Source organism: Centroberyx affinis, unplaced genomic scaffold (assembly GCF_046629955.1).
Source record: "Centroberyx affinis isolate AG114_WGS23_722 - 3 ecotype Tasmania unplaced genomic scaffold, CSIRO-AGI_Caff_v1 ptg000437l_1, whole genome shotgun sequence".
Classification (NCBI taxonomy): domain Eukaryota; kingdom Metazoa; phylum Chordata; class Actinopteri; order Beryciformes; family Berycidae; genus Centroberyx; species Centroberyx affinis.
In genome coordinates this window covers 55,749-76,452 of record NW_027279101.1, presented here as the reverse complement: position 1 = coordinate 76,452, position 20,704 = coordinate 55,749, and the positions used below count along the sequence as shown (strand labels likewise).

The following is a 20,704-nucleotide window of genomic DNA, read 5'->3' as shown; positions in this document are numbered from 1 at the left end:
ACCATGCTAATCTAAGTAAAATGACATGACAACTCCACTTCAGTGAAATTTATTCTTACAAATTTATTAGCATTTTTTATTCTTACAAATTAGAATTACTCTGAACTCTGCAATAATTATTACAATTTTCTAACATTGTCTAAAACTCTTAAATATCAACAATATCACGACTACATAGTCTTGAATGAATGTTCAAGCCTAAATGGATAAAATTTATAAGTTACAGTGTAGCATAAACAGCACTTATAATTTCATGAAGAGGAAACACATCCTCCTTGCACACTTTAACAAAGCAAATTTTGACCGTAAAACATGCATCAAGAGAGGCATCAGGTGCATTTCAGACATTTGGACTCAGACTGAATCCTGAGCGCTAAGAATATTTCAAGGTGATTCCTTGATCAGCTTGTGTCAGTTTAAACTTTTTTTTTTTTGGTGATCAACTTGATCCAGATCAGTGGAAAACTATTTCACACATGTACATTCACGATACACCCCATCATCCAGCAGAATCCACAGCATTCCTGTTCAAGTTGTCAATATTCACTTGGTTGCGAGCCTCCCGGAGCCTTCGTTTTTGCACGCTGTGACGAACCCCGTAGCCAAAGTAGATGGCCAGGCCTGAGTGAGGAAATGCAAGGCTATTTACTGTTCAATTGAAATGCCAAAAATGAAATAAATAATAATACAAATTCAATATGAAGCTTGTTATTTAGGGCAGTTGAAACCAGCAGGTCCCTACCCACTGCCATCCAAACAGCATAGCTGATCCATGTTTCTCCTTCCAACTGAATCATGAGGTAGGTGTTGATGAAGATGCTTAAAACAGGCAGCACAGGTACACAGGGAACCTAAGGAAAAATTACAAATGGATCACCATCACACTGTCAATGCTGCAGTTCGGATATTTGCCATTCTAACACTAGAAATTTGGATTTTGAGGTCCGAGAAGGTCAACAAGCGGTCAACTGCAGGTAAATGTAATTACAACTTGCATTTCCTTGCTGTATTTTAGATATCTAACATTGGTTTGGTCCAAGAAATATCTTAAAAGAAGGGACATTTTGAACGCTGACATGGCATTTCTAAAATTCAAAACAGCTGTCCGCTAACATTAGCTTGGCTTTTCTAGTGTCAATCTCTCTTCTTGTCCGCAACTGCATCTGCCTTTAGTAGGTAGAATCAATAAGGGAACATCACGTCTGCACTATCAAGTCGCTCTGCCCTGCAACAACCTCTTGGTAAGGCCAGCTAACTGCCCCCAACAAACAGGATATCCCTATTGGAACTGTGAAGGCGCAAATGCTCAGGACACGTGAAATCGCGGGTTTTGAGCCGAGTGCCCGCCGCCACCTCTCTAGTTTACCATGAAAGCAGCTTTAGTTGTGCTCTGTGGCTGTCTCCAGACGATAACAAGAGCGAGGACCAGTGTCAGCAGGAGGACAGAGACGAGCAGGAGACTCCACCACTCTCGCCGCCGGAGGGAATCCACAGCCTCGGACAGCACCACGCTTAAAACGATCACCAAAAACACTGGGGAGAAATTGGCGCCTTAAAGGAAAAACCCAGACATTTTGATTCCCTCCCATGTGCTGTTTTGCACTTGCATATTATGGTGAAAATTGTTTCTGTATGTGTGTTTCAGCAACCCTGGAAAGTGGTATTTGCATTGTTAGCGAACCCCATTGAAATCAAAAATCAATGTTTCCAGATGGCAACAAGTGCCAGTGCAGAAACGCTTTCATCATACTGTGACAAGTGCCTGTTGACGGAAAATAAGCCACAGCATCTCATAAGTACAAGGAAAAAAAAAGAAATAACCTTTACAATGAAGCAATACTCACAAATAATGATGGTGACAATGTTAACATTTTTCGAGGTTCGGTGGGTGGGTCGAGAGGGAGGCCTCAAGACTCCCATCACGGTAAATGGTTCTGATCTGTGGACAAAACTGGAATCGTCTTTGTACCTGGGAGAAAAAAAAAAAGTCAGCACTAACATATTTTGCTTACACAATGGCTGCCAACACATATTTCACAGGACTGTCCCTGACCTCTGAGTTCAGTTTGAAGATTTATGTCCTTTACACCAGGGTTTTAATGGAATGATTCAAATGAAATAGCTGGATAGATGGAGTTGTCAGTTTAAAAAACAGTTCAAATGTTAAAAAGACACTAACCTAAACTAAAGTTTTCTAAAATTGTGCCTTGCCACTGATAAGCTTGCGTCTACATCTGGTATTACCAACTGTACATACCTTAATATGAGAATACACACTGCAACAAGAGTGTAGGCAAAGATGGTCCCAATTGAACTCATGTCAACCAACGTCTTTAGGTCAAATAACAGGACCATGAAAGCTGCAAAAGACACCCAAACAGACATTATTAATGACGAAACATGTATTTCTATGGGAATACTGACTTTGATGCATGAAGCATGCTCAGAACTCATGATCATCAAGAATTGTAGGTCAGAATATTTTATCTTCAAAAATATCTAAGCTTTTCAGAAAAATAACGTGTCAAAATGTACAGCTTAAAGTAAACAGTGCTTCCATTTTGGACTGGCACCACCCAATGAAAGTCATTCATTTATCTTTTAACAGAGGCTAAGACAAGCCAGATGGTCCTCTAAGCCCAAGCCTGTTGCCATGGAGGACAAGGAAGAAGAAGAGGTGGAAAGCCAAACCGGAGCCAACTACTGTACATAGGCGGACCAAGGCAATTGTCTTACCGGCCACTGCCCCCGAGGTCAGCGTGGCTAAGAAAGGACTTTGCCTGGAACTCATGTTGCGGAGTGGCTTGAAGAGCAGGCCATCCCTCGCCATGGCAAAGAGCACTCGCGGCATAGGAAACATGACCCCCATGAGGCTGAGGAGGGAAAACCAACCCATTATCTCTTTATGTAGTCCTCTGGAACTCAGGGAGAGCTCGGCACCAACACACAAGGTTAGACATTCAATTCCATCTGAGGATTACCTAAAACTAAATGAATAAGCACTGACAATAATGAAAGTGCTCCTAAATATTTCACTACTTGATGCTTTTCTGTTAAGTGTGGTGGACATTTAGAGTAAGCATAAACTTAAATCAACCTCAATCTCTCAATCTTGAGTGCCTTTCATTTTAAGCTCCATCTCAGCCGGTGGAGCATGATGAAGATAATGGTCAAGGGGCGCTTGGTTTCCAGTAACCCACACCGACACTTTAGGATGTAATCTCAGTTATTATTCATCTAAATAGTGGCTGGCTAATGTTACACTGATTAGATCAATCATGAACAGGGACACTGTTTAGAAGTTCAACCAGGAATTGGATCTTTATGGCCCTTTTAGAGCAGGTTAGAACAGGATTATACAGACTATAAAAGATGCGAACCGTCAGAACTGACTGTCAGACTCAGTCCTGTACAAACTCACTTCTCCCCCAAGCTCTCTCACACTCAAACCCAAGCGTCCCCAGATAGCTACACTTGAGGCCTCAGACCCCAGACCCACATCTGATTCCGTTTTTTTTCCCCAGGGATGCCAGGGAAAGAAGATCTTTGCTATCCGTCAACACTGTAAGTGGGAAGACAACTTGAAGGAGTGAATTCCCTGATCAGAATAGTCGATCTTACACGTTCTCTCCTTGCAGTAACTTCTTATGAATGAAGGACAGTCAATCCCTGGAACCTTGATGAGGACCTCTATGGGTCCCTGGACCCCAGTTTGGGAACCACTACCCACCACTCCGCCCACAGCATGAGAGGCCTACCACTATTGGCTGAACTAGGGCAACTCCACCCTCTACTGGCCCAATTAGTGTGACCACAGACAAGTACCTTGTTGATAGCGCACAGAGGGATCCCACAGACACAGCATACTTTGCTGGCTCCCAGCCAACATATTCAAACGCCACAGGTAGAGGGCTGTGGGCGTCGAGCAGATAGTAGGGCATCATAAGGGTCAGAGCAGCCGACACTCCAAAGTAAGCCAGGAAACAGATGAGCAGGGAAGCCACAATCCCAAGAGGAATAGCTCTCTGGGGGTTCTGTACCTCCTCCCCTGGAAGAGCAGGTTGGTTAGCTTAATGCTAGCTGGACCAATACCCAGTAGTGACTGTAATGTTGTAGGCAATACACACATACCAACACAGTCCCGCTACATTTCGTGAAAAGAGCACCAACTCTGAAATGCAGATTAGGTGTGGACACATATAGTTTGAAGATTACATTTCTCCACCATGAAAGGATTATGCGCCAATAGCATGAATTGGGCACGCCATTTTCACCTGTTCCGTCACACTAAAAGGTTAGTGAACTGTTAAGTTAAAGCAGGTCAGACAACTTGGGTAAAGGTTCCAGAACTTCCAGACTTTCACTGAAAAGGGAAGCTTACACACAGTAGGAAAACTTCACGAATTGAGCATTGAACCTGAGTTGTCATATTGAAGGCGAATGTATACGCCCATCCACCAGTACGTCCTCTACACGTTTACTTTTTACCATGCTATATGTGGCATTCACAGAGTTTAAACAACTACGCACCAGGCACTTCGGGGTCCTTTTAGACCACTAACTTGAAACCGGAAAAGTCTACTCTGGTTTGGTTTTCGAGGCGCTTGTACTCCATCAATATCATGCATTTCAATGTCAAACTACTGCCTGTTGCCTGTTTTTTGTCATGTCTCCTCCACGTAATTTGTTCGTGGTGGGGACATTTTTCTAGGCACGGAGCACATAATTAGCATTTTAAGTCATCGTGCTCATTTCAAGAAATTTTGTGAGATACGGCATCATCCTGCTCTTAAGTCATTCAAGTCAAGTCATACAGAATGCATTTCTTCTTATACTTTACCCACGTAAGAGTACCTGTTGTGGCAATGCAGTCAAATCCAACAAAAGCATAGAAACAGGTTGCAGCTCCAGCTAATGTTCCCTCAAAGCCAAAGGGGAAGAAGCCGCCAACACCGTAGTCAACGGTTTCATTTAGTGCCAATGTCAGGTTTCTAAAAGACGCGAAAAATGTCATTTTTTAGATTGCTATCCCCCAATCCATTTGCATTTATTCATTCATCTTTAATTTAAACAGGGAGGGACACAGTGAGGGTAATTTTTTATGTGTCCCATTTACAAGACAGCAGCAAAAGTCCCTTTAAAAAGTGGAGTATATCAGTAACTGAATAAATTGCGTGATCATAATTTGAGTCACATAGTATAACTGTGAAAGGAGGAATTAAGTTCTTACTCCATGTGCAGTGTTGCATTCAGGATAGTGTCCTTACTGATGCGCCAGTTGTTGGTGTCCCCTTTTATGAAGCCAGAGATGATGATGAAAAGCAACACCACTACATTCACTCCGGTGATAACTGTATTCAGCAGAGCCGACTCTTTCACACCATATGCAAGGATCCCTAAAATTAAAGTAAAAAAAAAAAAAAAGGTGTAAAAAGTGTTAGTGCAAGGTCACTCTGCAGCTCTTCAAAAGATGCAACATGAAGGACTGTGGCATGAATAAATCACTGCGAAATCAGTTGTGTTGAGATATTCTAATGCTGAGCAAAAGGGAAAAACAACAGAAAATAATGAAATATGCCAATAGAAAACAGCTCTCTGGAAGATTAATTACAGAATTAACGAGGAATGCCATGGCACTCGACTTAATTCTTTTGCACAAAATACAGATATTACCAGCCAGCAACATTATCAGTCCTGCAGCAAAGAAGTCTGGGTATGGAGCCAGGCCAGGTGAGTCCATCGCTGTATATTCTCCCAGAGTGTCAGCAATAACATTGTGTATCAGGTCATCAAAGGTCCCGCTCCAGGCTTTTGCTACACTTGATGTTCCTGATAAAACGGAGGCAACACAAAGCAATACACGTTTGGGCATGTTGACATGTATATCTACACATTCTGACAGTTAAATCTTACATTTTTCAGACAGAAAAAAGCTTTCTCCATTTCTCTTTGAGCTCCCCTATAAACCAATGCTTCTCAGTGTGGGGTCCGTGGAACACCAGGGGTCCTTGAGGGGGTTCCAGGGGGTCCCCAGTCAAATTGATGAATGGTTAAACTTAAGCATAATTTAATTTACAAGAAGTTAACACAATTAGAGAATGTAGAAGAATGACTGTTTTGATCATAATTTCACTGTTATCTCTCTATAATACAGATAGTCATGGGATTCATGGGACAAAATCATATCTAACATTAAAAATATTCACAGATTTGGGTCCAAGAGACAAAATCTCATCAAATGGGGGTCCGTGACCCCGATGTGGACTAAACTACGGGGTCCTTGATATGAAAAAGGTTGAGAATCACTGCTATAAACATTCCTTACTGCAGTGGTTCCCATACTAGAAAGTATCCCAAATAGAGAATGTATAAGAATGACTACTCTAATCATTACCATTCAAATCATTACCATTACCTCCTCATGTACATTGTAGATAGTTCTACAATTAATTATTAAAACAACAAAAATCTTCCTATCTCTGGGTGTAAATCAGGTCAAAAGGGAACCATGTTCGAAAGTGCATCAGTTCGGGGGGTCTGTGACATGAAAGTTGGCTTGTGGCTGGCAGTACTGTATTGGTTTGAAAGAGTAATGCTAACGCAACAAGCGCCAACACAAACATTTTCCAAGTTCCTGGGGAAGAAAAATAATGGGCTTAAATTCAACATGTCAAGGCTCCGCATGCCTGTACAGAGACAAAACAGAACCTGCCCTTCAGCTACGAAAACAAGATATTTTGCCATGAAACGGACCAGGTGCATAAAGAGCCTTGAGAATCAAAACGATAAGAATCCAGGCAGCTGCCATCTTCAAGCAACTCTTTGGCCCGGTGCTTTTCCCAGTCATGACCAGAGGGGAAGGAATTACAAGTGTAGTCGTGGCACAGGACTCGCTGGGTCATATCCCCAAACGCAGCGATCCGTGATAAACAATAAATCAATGTTGAACTGATGAACATTGTTGCCATCTACATTGGCACAGATGCATAGTTGATCTCAGGTTGACTGCTGGGATCGAGGTAAAGATTGGCAGGGTGAGTGCGGCAGATTTAATTTGCACTAATCATCCCTGTTCCGCTGTGCCATGCTTCATACACTATTCCTTTAAATACCTAGTTTGTCAGAGGCAAAACGTTTTTGTATGTAGTTTTACTCAAGAAAACAGCAGCACTTTCTGGACAAACATTTCTCTTTAAAACAAAAAAAACAAAAAATCGTGCATCCCAACTCTCACCCCCACCCCTTACTGCCTGATCAAGCAAGGGAAAATACTATTAAATCAAGTAAATTTGGAAGAAAGTCAATGCACATGCATACATATTTACACATAAGAAAATACAGAACCACCCCAAAAATTCATGTTCTCTGAATATTAAAGCACACTAGTGGGGTGTGATTTTGTCTCTAGCGCTATATGCTTTACAGGTGCACTTGACAAAAAACTGAATAAAACTGGTAACATGCAGTGGTGGAAAGTAACTAAGTACATCTACTCAAGTACTGTACTTGAGTACAATTTTGAGATACTTGTACTTTACTTGAGTATTTCCATTTTATACTTCCACTCCATTTCAGAGGGAAATATTGTACTTTCTACTCCACTACATTTATTTGACAGCTTTAGTTACTTTTCAGATGGAGATTTGACACAATGGATAATATAACAAGCTTTTAAAATACAACACATTGTTAAAGATGAAACCAGTGGTTTCCAAGCTTTTTGGCTTTTGACATCTTACAAAAAGCAGTGTGTAGTCGGGGTCACATTTCAGATGTTTATGAGTTGTTAACAGCTCCACCAAATAGTGATTTTTCCCTCTAAACCTCACATGGTTTCATTTCAATAAATGTTCAAATGATCCAATATTTCAGCAAAAATCAAAGAATAGAGAAAAAGTCCAAAAACTGAAAACAGATTTGTGTATCAGAACTTTGTTTTTTTCTTCTTTCCTCTCCCATTAATCATCTCACAATCCCTCAGATTTATCTGGTGACCCTTTGGAGGGGCCCGACCCCTAGGTTGGGAACCACTGGACTAAACTAGCTAACTATATATAAAGTAGTTCAAACTAGCTCCACCTCCAGCAGCTACAACAGTAACATGCTGCTTACACACTGATGCTTCAGTATTAATAATCTAATGATGTCATATATATTAAAATATCAGTCAGAGGGATGCTGACTGACTTTTACTTGTAATGGAGTATTTTTACATTGCTGTATTGGTACTTTTACTTAAGTAAAAGGATCAGAGTACTTCTTCCACCACTGGTAACATGACTTCAGGATTAGTTGACTATGCATCTGAAATAAACATATTTACACACACATAAAACAAAATAGTGGATATTGAAGTGTAAAAGTGGTGCAAGTTTGTCTCTTGTGTTAGCTAGTACAGAATTTGAGAGTTTACAGCTCATCAATTGCCTAAAAACACAACAGAGGCGTCTTATAATGTGCAACCTCTCTTTTTTCCCCACCTAGAAAACAGATGCACCTTTGTATTCAGTTTTGCTTACCAATGACGTAGGACAGCAGCAGGTTCCAGCCGGTGACAAAGGCCCACACCTCCCCTACCGTCACGTAGCTGTACAGGTACGCGGAGCCCGTCTTGGGGACGCGCGCTCCGAATTCCGCGTAGCACAAGCCTGCGAAAACGGACGCCACCGCCGCCACCAGGAAGGAGATGACGATGCTGGGGCCGGCCACCTCCCTGGCCACCTCTCCCGACAGCACATACACACCTGCTCCCAGGGTGCTGCCCACGCCCAGGGCCACCAGGTCCAAGGTGGTCAGGCAGCGGCAGAAGTTGGACACCTCCCCCTCCGGCTCCAGCGGCTTCTTGCGGGTCAGGCTCCGCATGAAGCGCAACACTTTGGCACAAGAGATTCTGAAATCAGCAGCATTGGTCTATTAAGCAAGACCATCGGATCAGAGTTCAAGCAACTGGCAAACAGTGAGGAGTAGAGGACTGGCACTTGTTTTATTCTAGGCTTTTATAATCACTTTTATTACCTTTCTGCAGTCTTTACAGTTTCATGCAGCAATCAAACTGGAGTGCAATTTGTTGATATGGTAGGACACTTAACAAAAAATGTGGATGAAAGTGGAAACATTACATCATGATTAACCTACTGGTGGCCAATACCAGAAACACACTCTTTGATGCCGTTTCCAGTCTTTTAGCTCACACTTTTGAAGAGTTTCCTGCCAAAAGTGACATGGAATTATACCCATTTGAGAAGCTAAAAGCTAAATTTCATATCAAAGATTGTGTGTGTCCAGAATTGGCCACCGCTACTTTAGTTAAATCTGCTGAATCTGGAAATATCAATGGTCATATGTACCACCATATGTGGTGGTAATTAAACACCTTTGGACTGTCCTTCTGTCCAGCACCTAGGTTTAGTTTGGATGTGCGTGCTTCCTTATATCTTCAGTCAACATCAATAGTAATGAAATGTCTCAGTAAAACTTAATGCTCTACATATGTCTAATTGCTTTTGGATAGTCTACAAATGTATAATATCTGGATTTTATTAAAGTAAAGAAGTGAGACATTGGGCAGTGAGCTAAGAATGCACATGGAACATATGAATGTTTGGCATGTAATGTAAGGCATTCTAAGCTGATGACGGACCACACCTAACTTTGGAGGGTAAAACAACACGTTGGAAATCACAACTATAATTGTCTAAACACTCTAACCTTGTATACCAGGAAAAAAAAACATCACATAACAGGGGCCTTGCCAGATCCAAAAGGCCCCAGTGCATTGATGCCCAGAACTCTGAGCAAAGTTAGCATGTAAAACACAGGTGAGATAAGTATTACCTGCTAGCCATGTCCCAGCCTGGGTCCACTGCTGCTGCTGGCGTGTGTTGGACCTGGAGAAAGCAGCAGTGAATGGAAAGGCCTGCCTTCTCTCTCCTAGCTAGCAGAGCTTCACCATCCTGTCCTCACTGGTGGAGCTGCACACCTGAAATCAATTCAGACCAGGCAATCAATGGAGCTGGAGGCCTCTTGGCTTGGCAGTATTTGGTCCCTCTATATGATATCCAGTGGCACCATCTCTCTGCTCCTGCTCCTTTTGGACTGTATGGGAAAGTTAGTAGGGAGAAACAACAGCTAAAGTTATTACTGGCGTGTCATTTTTAATCAGAAGGGGCATCATATTTGGCATTAATTTGATGTTGATTTGTCGTTGCTTGCTTGTACTCCTTTAGGCAGCCATGTAGACCGTACTGCCTAACTGGCGGGGATGAAGGCCAATTACAACAAACTGGCTTGTTGGTTAAGTTGTTGATGTCTAGAAGTGGCTGCAAGATTGTTTTGACAGCACAACCCCAAAAGACTGTATCATATTTATCTATCCAAATACTTTTGGTACCCTGAAGTCGGAGGACAACATGAAAGATAAAAGGGCCTCAAATTGAAGCTGAAAGTCCATATTTTAACCTCATATTCTTTGTATCATTCCACATCCAAAGTAACAAGAGTATAGAGCCAAAACATCAAAGAATGTATTGCTCAGTCAGCCTTTTACCTCACTTTTGACAATTTGAGTTTATTGAGTGCTAATTAGGAATTCTATAAACCTGTGAAAAATTAACAAAGAGCATTTTCATCCCCTTTTCTTGTCTCTTCATATAATCCCCCTGTTCTCTTTGCCTGTCCTTATGGTCTGTTAGACATTAAGTCTTCAGATGAGGCACCAATTAAATCTATTTTGATTTTTTATGTTGATTTACTTGCATTTGGATTGCCATTCCATGACACCTCCAATAGGGGTTCAGTTATGGGAGTGGATTAAATCTGGAAATTGGGCTTTTCCAAACTGATAACTGAGATTCAGGACATTCAGGATGGATTTAGATACACGAGAGCCATTATATTTGTTATTTATTGGATTATAACTGGTGAGAATTTGGGGGAAAATACATCCTATACATCTTTAATATAGATTAAATTAGTATTTCATGTCTACATTTAATAAAAAATCAATCATCTATCACTTTATGAACAAAATCTTTCAATGTCTCTTATGCATATAAGTGAATAAAAGTAACCAACAAACTGTCCAACACTTTTTCATCCCTCATCTCTTTTTGGCCTATCAACCTGCTGTAACATTATTTGTCCAACAGATGGCAGGATAGAGGTCTATTTAAAGATTCTGCAGATCTGGATTCTATAATTTTCATCTTGTGCTATCTGGATCAGAATCTGTGTTGATTGGGCCTGGTGGTGGAAATGTGGCCCCACCCAGAACTACACATACACCAATACAGACACAAAAGTAAAACAGATCTTGAAGTATAGTACAACACAGCAATGTAACGTATACACTCATAGTGTACATCAGATACAGTAGATACTTTATTACAGTGGTTCTCAATGTGGGGTCTGGGGACCACCAGGGGTCCTTGAGGGGGTTCCAGAGGGTCCCCAGCAAATTTCTGAGTTGTTAAACTTCAGCATTATTTCATTTACAAGAAGCTAACACAATTAGAGAATGTAGAAGAATGACTGTTTTGATCATAGTTTCACTGTTATCTTTCTCCCTACAATACAAATAGTCATGGAATTCTGGACAAAATCATATCTGACAATAACGATATTCTCAGATTTGGATTCAAGAGACAACATCTCATCAAATGGGGGTCTGTGGCCCTAATGTGTACTAAGTTAGGGGTCCTTGATATTAAAAAGGTTGAGAATCATTGCTTTATTAGATTGGGGTGTCAGTAATGTAAGCAGTATAATAAGATACAAGCAAAGTAAAGACAGACAGATGCTATGATAACATAGAGAAGCAGTACCAAAATTATAAATAACCAATACAAAAGTAATTCCACAAATGGAACATTGGAAAACTAATGAATCCACACACAGACACATGAGAGTCCACAGTGTGTGACCACAATGTGAGATCCTTGCTCTGCACTCCAGCCGCAGCCTGTCAACGCTTCAATCTTAAAAACCTTGGTTTTAAATACTTTGTCCAGTGTTCTCCAATATTAGCCAAATATTTGTCATTCAAACAACTGAATACTGTGAATTTTTGGGGGATTCTGTGGCATGAAAATAGCCAAATTTATTATAAAAACTTATACGATACAAGATACTGAATATCAGCTGAAAAATACTGCTATCAGTATTGGCCTTCAAAAACAAATGGAGCCCTAGTACTGAATGTGAAATTAAAATTCTCAGTATTATATACTGAATAATGCCAGAATGTCATACTGTTTCCAGGTTTCATATAACAGGATTACTCTGCAATATGAGTTATGGTAAAAATGCACCAAGTCAACAAAAAAGTGGGTGCTAGAGAGATGCCAGTGTTTTCCCTTCACAAAACATATATTTCATTCCTTTGGGTCTTTTTTGCTTTCATGCACCTTGGAGGAGCTGCAAGGCTGCGACAGATTTTTTTGCCCTTTGTAAAACTCAATGTCACAATTAAAAAGAAAATTGCTTTGCCGTGTCGCAATAAAGATAAAAATGTAAATAAATTGGGTTTTGGTAAATAAATAAAGTAAATAAAGATAAAAATGAAATCCACTCACTCCAATGTGATGGTTTATTGCTTCAGCAGAGAAACATGGCCTCTAATAGGGGAGCATTACACCATGAGAACCAATCATGATCTATTAATTTCCAGCAATAACATAATAATGTAATGGACACACACAGATCATGTCAGCACAAAAACATACACACAATAACTAGAAGATAGTTGTCTTTCTCCCTTGGTACTTATAATCATGTGTACAAAATTCAGCCTTGTAATACCCACTGAATACCACAAGATGGCAGCAAGGCCATTCTGTAAAAAAAAAAAAGTGTGTCTGCAAACTCTTCTCTCTCTCTTCTCACGGCTCAATCGATGACATAATCCTCCTGTCGATGAAAAGGAGGGAATTCTGTTTGAAATCCAAGAAGATGGAGAGAAGATACGGAAGACAGTCTGGTTCCTTTTCTCTGCATGACATCATGAGGAAAAGTGGCGGCACCTTTGACGTTTTCAATCAAAAATTCTTAATTTGATGAATAGTAATCATTGTCATCATGAAATATTGTAGTCATTCTGTATTATTTCATTCAGTGTAATTCCATGATTCACTTTTTCATGTTTATATCTTATCAGGTGTTCCTCTGTATGTTCTCTAATCTCTCTCCCTCTCTCTCTCTCTCTGTCTCTCTCTCTCTTTCTCTTTCTCTCTCTCTCTCACTCTGTCTCTCTCTCTCTCACTCTGTCTCTCTCTCTCCCCATCCCTCCCTCTCTCTAGGCGTTTCTGACTTATAGTGTTTGTGAGGAATGCCCTTTTAATGGATGTTCTGCAAAAATAAATTATTCAGGCTACTAAATTAATATGCACACTGTGACTATGGAAAGACCTACAAATAAATACACACTCTCTCTCTCTCTCTCTCTTTCTCTCTCTGTGTAGTAGCAGTAGTAGTAATGGTGATAGCGTAAATGGCATGCAGCCAGCGGTGTGTGTCTGTGTGTGTGTGTGTGTGTGTCTGTGTGTGTGTGTGTGTGTGTGTGTGTGTGTGCGCGCTCCGGGTCGCTGTAAAGTATCTCTTACTTGTTCTCTACACTATCTCTCTGCTCTAATGGAGTGGTAATTGTTCGCGCCGTATTGAAGCAATTCCTTAGCCTCATCTTGGCAGAGGGGGGAAATCAATGCTGTTTGTCATTGCTCGCAGCTCGCTGAGCATGCCACACCTATGTGTTTGTGTGTGTGTGTGTGTGTGTGTGTGTAAGCTTGACACATCAGAAGTTGAGGCAGGTCACCATGGCAACCCCCTACCCAGAAACAATCTCGCATTTGCCGGCGGCTGGGCGGGTGTGGCGCTCAGCGGGGAGCCTGATAGGGGGATGAAGGAGTATCCAGTGTCAAGCATCAGTCAATTGACCACTAGACTGGAAATCCTCTGTTACACCACAGGAAGACTCTGTCACTGTGCTGAATGTGAATTTTTTTTTACTGTGCTGAATCCACCCAGTCAGTGTGGTCCACCTCTGATATGATGGATATGATGCAGTTTGATTGATTACCTATTTAATGTAGAAATGATCAGGTTATGTATGGGAAAGCCTTAACCTGAACTGATTCTAATGAGATATTTTGATCAGATTCCACACCAGTATGCATGAATATGTTATATAACTATTGTTGTTATTACTAGTGGAGAGTTTTAGTGTCCCATGATGGTCTAAATGCTATTTCAGAGGCTTTTTCACCCTGACATGAATACAATTCTAGGGGAAACAACTGAATACTGTGAATTTTTGGGGGATTCTGTGGCATGAAAATAGCCAAATTTATTATAAAAACTTACAAGATACAAGATACTGAATATCAGCTGAAAAATACTGCTATCAGTATTGGCCTTCAAAAACAAATGGAGCCCTAGTACTGAATGTGAAAATCAAATTCTCAGTATTGAAGTATACTGAATAATGCCAGAATGTCATACTGTTTCCAGGTTTCATAACAGGATTACTCTGCAATATGAGTTATGGTAAAAATGCACCAAGTCATCAAAAAAAGTGGGTGCTAGAGAGATGCTAGTGTTTTCCCTTCAATAAACACAAAACATATATGTTGACATATGTAATGTTATGTTGTCATGTGGAATGTTGATATCATCTACACAGTGTATGAAAAAGTTAACTTTAGGGTTAGTATGAGGCCAGTAACAACCCAGTCGCCAGAATAAAATGTTGGCAATAAAGTGTACTTCTTCTTCTTCTTTTTCAATGGTCATACCTTTGCGCCAGACAGAACAGCGCCTCCCCGAGTGCCGTGAGAGGACTACAGTGTCGCCTTTTATGTGACAATTAAATGTGCATTTTCAATAAAATGTATTTGAGTGGAATGAAAATTAAAGAAATGGTGTTTTGCCATGCTATTCAGCTCATGTCTTGGCTGTCTCTTGAATTCTGATCTCATTCAGCTGTAAAGGAATTAGTTGTGAACAGATTGACAGGCAGCTACAGTGTGTATTGACTATTTCTGTTGTTGAAATGATCATGGCAAGCTGCATATTTATAAGGAATAGAGAACCAGATTAATAGTTCTTTCATTTATGAAGATGGAATGTGGAATCTATTTCAATTATCTTAATTATCAACCATACTATTGAGTGTGTGAGACAGACGGAAGAGTAGTATGCTCTTTCAACCCGGTCTCACAGCAGTTCGTGAAATAGTCACATAATTTAATCTATTGATTTGTGTTCATGGACATGATTTTTGCTTTTTTTTTTTGCAACACTCAGCACGACTTTCAAACTAATGTATTTCAATTGGAAGTATCTTTCGTGCCAGCAGCATGTTTTTTTTCTGTCAGTCGGGACTCGGGAGCACCCATGATCCTCAGCGACCATTACTATGGTGAAGACGCCAGCTAAAGCTGGTCCTTGATAACTCAACAATACGATAGGTTAATGTTATGGCCATCCGTTTCAATTATTTCACCTTTGATTCTGAGAAATAAAGTTTTTTTGTCCGTTTTGGATGATAGCGGAAGGCTACATTAGCCTACTATGAAAAAAAGATATAAAAGATATATCTACTGAATATATCAAATATCTAGTACAGCCGAACTAGTAATTACACTGCATCTAGATGACCTATGTTAAGAAATAGTAAAGATGTTGGTTTATTTCAGATATTTTAGCCCAAACAGGAGTGGAACACACACACACACACACACACACACACACATTGGATGACATGGCTCACTGAAGGGCTGTTGTGGATGGACTCGAAGGATGCTTCACATAGGGTCTATGCAAATGAAACAAGCAAACAGGTGAGTGTGCTGTAACACTCTGCCACTACAACGTTACAATAAGGGGAATCTGACTGGAAGGAATACAAAGGTCAGAGGTCAAACTCCTGGTCTTCTATTTATGCCAAACCCTAATAAGCCATGCTCTTATTGCATTAGTGGACATTAAGACCAATAACGCTACAAATTCTGTTTTTTTAGATATGTCACACTATTTATCGGATGCTGCAATAACACATTAGTGGATTTTTGTTGAGCTGTAGTGTGGAAGCTGATTCCGATTTATTCTTAGAACAAATGGCTTTTGGTAATGTTTATAGAAGTGTGTCAGAGCAGTCACTGTGACTAAGACAACATGGATGTGGTTTGACTCGTTGGTATTTCACTGGCTGGCAATATTTTTGTGAACTTTTATATGGAACTGGTAGTTTTGGATCTGTGGTTGTGATGGACAGTACAATAATACAAGACTCCCTGTTCAAGGCATTTAAGTGGGCTAACAAACTAACCTGTTGGATAATGTATATCGGTCAAAACTAAGTGCTTCAAATAAAATATTTTGTGTCTGGAAATGATTGGGTTTTGTCTTCCTGTGTAGTCCTGTACTGTATTTTTTTTTGTCATGGTGGGGAAGTGCTGCATTTATTTCAGCTGGTCTTGCCATCTCTGGAACAGGGCTGCCATCTGGTGGCCACAGACTGTAACAACACCCAGTAATACCGCTACCCAAGTATTTAGCTGATGTGAAATAAACTGCTCATTTCACTGTATTTACCTGGGTAGCAAGAGTAACAGTAGTGTAGGAACGATACTATCCTCTGTCTAAATCAAGTCTCAATCTGTCTCAATCACATACTTATCCTATCTATATTCAGCAATATGTTAAGACATGTTTTAGAGCTGCATTATATAAATAACTTATTTTTGACTAAAATGTCAGATGGGACCTTATTATTCCAAGGTCATGATGTGACATCAGGATGAGGTAAATGTGCCACAGCAGTTCCACTTTCATTTCTGAGTTTGACAAGAGCATTTAAATTGCAAAACCACACAAACAACCGATACGATAAAAACATAAAAACAACTACAGATCCAACACAGCTTTGATATTTTCTCTACAACATTGTATGTCCAGCTGTCTTAAATACAGTGTTGGCTGTAGAGCCACTTACAGAATTAAAACGATACAGGCGGTGCATTATTTTAAAGATATCGTTGGTGATATCGTTTATTAAGGGAAAATACAAGGTAAAGCGGGGAGGAGGTGTCAGGTGGTGGGTTGCAAATGGGTGAAGGGGTGAGGAGAGGGAGCGAGCACAGGTGTTAGTGTGCTAAGGTCTCGGCTTGAAGGAACTCAAGCGGAGTCCATATTGTCCTTTTTTTTCTTCCTCTTTGGGGTGAAGAGTTTAATAAATCTCCTCATCAGGGAAGGCTTCCTGGACTCTTTGTGGAGTTCTTCTCCCACCTCTTTTCCATCTTTCTCTTCAGAAAGATTGTGGATGGTCGAGGCCTCCTCTGCCTTCTCCTTCTCCTCATGCTGCTGCTTCAGCCTGATCACCAGCTCCTCCACTGCCTTGAGCCTCATGGACTGCTCGTGGTCTTTCTTGACCATTTCCTCCATTTCTCGTTTGAGGGCTTCCTTCTCCAGGTGGATGGCATCCTTCTCCTCCTTCTGCGTGGCAATCTCTTGCTCCAGATTTTGGACTTCTTGCCAGTGTTCGAGCTTCATCTCACAGATCCTGTTTTTCATTGCCAGCTCATAGGCACTCTGGAGATTTTCTTTGCATTTCAATGCTTTGCGGAGGTCTTCATTCTGTTGGCCCAGGAGCTGCTTCTCCTCCTTCTCTGCCTTCAGCTCAGTGGAAAGCTGCTTTCTGCAGTGGCCCATCTTTCTCAGAAGAAGTCTCTTATCCAGTATCACCTGGTGTTGTTCAATCGTCTTCAACTGGAATGTCTCCAGTTTCTCAGCCAGCTCATCGGTGTTATGAAGCCTTTCTTTGAGTTCCTCTATTTCTTTGCGGAGGTCGTTGTTTTCTCCGCAGAGGAACTCCTCCTCCTCTCTCTGAGGGGTAGTGGCCTGCTCACGTTCCCTCTGGAGGGCCACGTTCTCCCTCTCACAGGCCCAGAGCTTCATTGCCTGTTCCTTCAAGTCTCTGCGGAGCTCCTCGTTAATCCGGCGGAGGCATTCCTCCCCTGCATGGATGTTCGTGGCCTGCTCCCTGAGCTCCTCCTTTTCTTTCTGGACGGCAATACTGTCCTTCTGGCAGGCCTCCAGTTTCACAGCCTGCTCCTTCAGGTTCCTGTGGAGGTCTTGGTTCTCTCTGCAGAGGAACTCGTACTCCTTGTCTGCCTTAGGTTCCTGGCATCTGCTTTTGGCCATCTCTTTTTTGAGTGCCTTCAGCTGATGCTGCAGACCCATATTAGCGTGGATTTGGTCCTCGTGTTCAGAGGCCAGCTCCTTATAATTGCGCTGAAGGCCCGCCTTCTCTGCCTCACACACCTTTAGCTTCCTGGCTAGCACGATGGGATCCATGGTGTCCTCATCGTGAAGTTGTTGTTTCTGCTCCATGTGTAGAGAAGAACCTCCTCTTTGAGGAGGCCTCTAGCAATAATCTGTCTCTAAAATTATCCTGTTTTTGCTGTCTGCTGCTACTGTTCTCTGCTCTCTGCTCTCCAGGTGATCGCTTGCCGTCTTTGCTCGAAATGAGCCTCTGCCACTGATGCAGGCTGTTTTATAACTGAGTTCCGATTATGTCATAAAGGCAGTGTGATGTCAGTGCAAGCCAATTTGTTGATGAAAGTTGGGAAGATTCCAAAGATTCAAAAGATGCACAATTTTAACTGCAGTGAAATGATCATATATAGCTCTGTCTCAAACAGCTAAAATGACGCCTTTGTAACATAACATATGTTAATCATGCCCAAAATATCCATGGCTTCTAACCTCGCCACCCAGTTATAATGTATAAAGCCAACCCGCGGTGTCAGCAGTCTTATTGTTTTAGGTAGTTTTAGGCAGTGTCTTCCGGTGGGAGCAGCAACTCTGTCACATCAGAAATGTCAAATCTTAGAGCAAAAATCCTTAAAAAGTTCATAGTCTGGCATCAGAAAAAAGTTGCATAGTGGTGTGCTCCAGAATAACACAGTGTCTCATAGCAAACCTGGAATAGGCAGAAGACCTTATATATGTAGGGAATGCCCTAATATTTATATAAGGAATATGAGTCTTTTCACACAGTGGCACTGATCATGAAGAGTTATATAATTTTCATAAGGTGGCACAAATGATAAGGTAAATATTCCTACAATCTCTAAAAATCAGTCTCATATCAGTCTCATAAAGTTAACCATCAATTTGAAATATCAGCTAACAATTGAATAATTATTATTGAAATTTCAATATTAATAGTTCATCTCAATTAAAATACAATAATATACCTTCAGTTAACACTAAATTAATGATATTGGTCATTTAACTAAGGGTTGAAGAATAAAGTGAGGACTTTAACAGCAGAGGTTGGTTCATTCATGCATTCTGTAATACAGACACAAGACCCTTTTTGTATCAACACACAATTTATTGATTAAAAGTAATACAAACTAATACAAATTATTTACAAGTGTGTGGGTGTGGGGGTGTGTGTGAGTGTGCATGGGTCCTTAACTATAGGGTATGTATGAGCATGCTGGCCGCATGACCAGGTACTGGCCCTTTGTTAGAGAGGGGAACAAAGGGTCATAAACCATAGGCCTAGATGGAGGGAAAGCTGTGTAGGCTTGGTGGAGTTGGTAAACTAAGTTCAATGAGAATTCAGGGATTTTATCTAACAATAGACTATGAGTAAATAGAATAACGATGTTTGTGTGTATTTTAACTACCTACATATGGGATGACTATTTGGTGTTAACAGTTTGTAAATACAATACATATCAACAATTCAACATTGGTAAATAGTTTACATTCACTTCATTGAAAATATATGTTATTTTCCAAATGCTGTTGCTATGCTATATGCCCAGTTGTTACAGTATTACTTGGAGTCCTTTGTTTGTCGCGTTGTGAGCGGTTCGAAGGTTTCAAAACTCTGGTTTTCCAGGGAAAAGGATTGCTCTGTTGTCCTGATGTCTGGGTCGGTGATCCAGTGGTGTTTCTCTCTGTTGGCCACATCTGTTGCATGTGGAAGAAAAGGGAGAGAGATATGTGTGCTCTTCAGCACGTCGTAGGCTTCTGGTGTAGGCCTCTGGTTCGGTCCTGGTTCTGATCACTCTGCTTTCTTAGCAGAGGAAAGTTCCTTTCACATCCGCAGTTTGCTTCTGCAGGGAAGAGAGGGTAGGCTGCACGTATTCACTTCATTTTGGAGCAGGCAGGAGACAGTACAGGCCTTGGGCCTGCAGGAGAAGGGACACCAGTCCTTCTGTGCAGCCCCCGAGGGCTTGAGAGACCGAGCAGTAAGAGCAGTAAGAGAGTAAGAGAGCGAAGTAAGAGCAGCACTTGGTTTTTAAGGTGATTTCACACCTAGGTGTGAAATGGCTGGCAGCCTATCAGGGCACGGTTTTGGGTGTTCAGGGGGGTTACCACAGGAAACAGTTGTAGTTCTTTACATAGGGAACTGTAGTTTTCAGGACAGCTGAGGGATTGTACCTACATATACCAACCCAGTCGCCAGTTATTTTACTGTTAGAAATTGTTATACTGGATAGTAGGTATCAACAGTCTTGCTTACTTGCTGTTACAAATGTGTATATACTGAGTAAAAACTCCAAATAAGGTGAGATGATTTCACTTGTTTCCAATGCAAATCAACTTATTTCAAGTATTTTCTTGAAACAGGTGTCATTTTCTTGACACTAATGGAGTGATTTGCCTTATTTGAAGCAGTGGATGCAAG

At 41.0% G+C, this 20,704-nt stretch overlaps 1 protein-coding gene across 1 annotated transcript; it reads right to left on the bottom strand.

Annotated features, from left to right (window-relative positions):
* Nucleotides 1–499: 499 nt before the first annotated feature.
* On the bottom strand, nt 500–13,917 carry LOC139642177 (cationic amino acid transporter 2-like). Its single transcript, XM_071516938.1, has 12 exons — nt 13,840–13,917; nt 8,520–8,910; nt 5,674–5,829; nt 5,231–5,396; nt 4,855–4,991; nt 3,826–4,048; nt 2,737–2,873; nt 2,249–2,360; nt 1,845–1,969; nt 1,367–1,533; nt 743–851; nt 500–621 (listed from the first exon to the last, which is right to left on the bottom strand). The coding sequence occupies exons 1-12, from the start codon at nt 13,915–13,917 to the stop codon at nt 500–502; spliced, it is 1,923 nt and encodes a 640-aa protein (XP_071373039.1).
* Nucleotides 13,918–20,704: the final 6,787 nt, after the last annotated feature.

Excerpts from the sequence above, each read along its gene's own strand:
- LOC139642177 (XM_071516938.1), bottom strand. The coding sequence starts at position 13,917 with ATGCTTGACACTGGATACTCCTTCATCCCCCTATCAGGCTCCCCGCTG. Across the intron at positions 2,361-2,736 it reads GACCTCGGGGGCAGTGGCCG|CTTTCATGGTCCTGTTATTT; the intron begins GTAAGACAATTG and ends TGTCTTTTGCAG. Across the intron at positions 1,970-2,248 it reads CTCATATTAAGGTATGTACA|GTACAAAGACGATTCCAGTT; the intron begins GTTGGTAATACC and ends TTTTTCTCCCAG.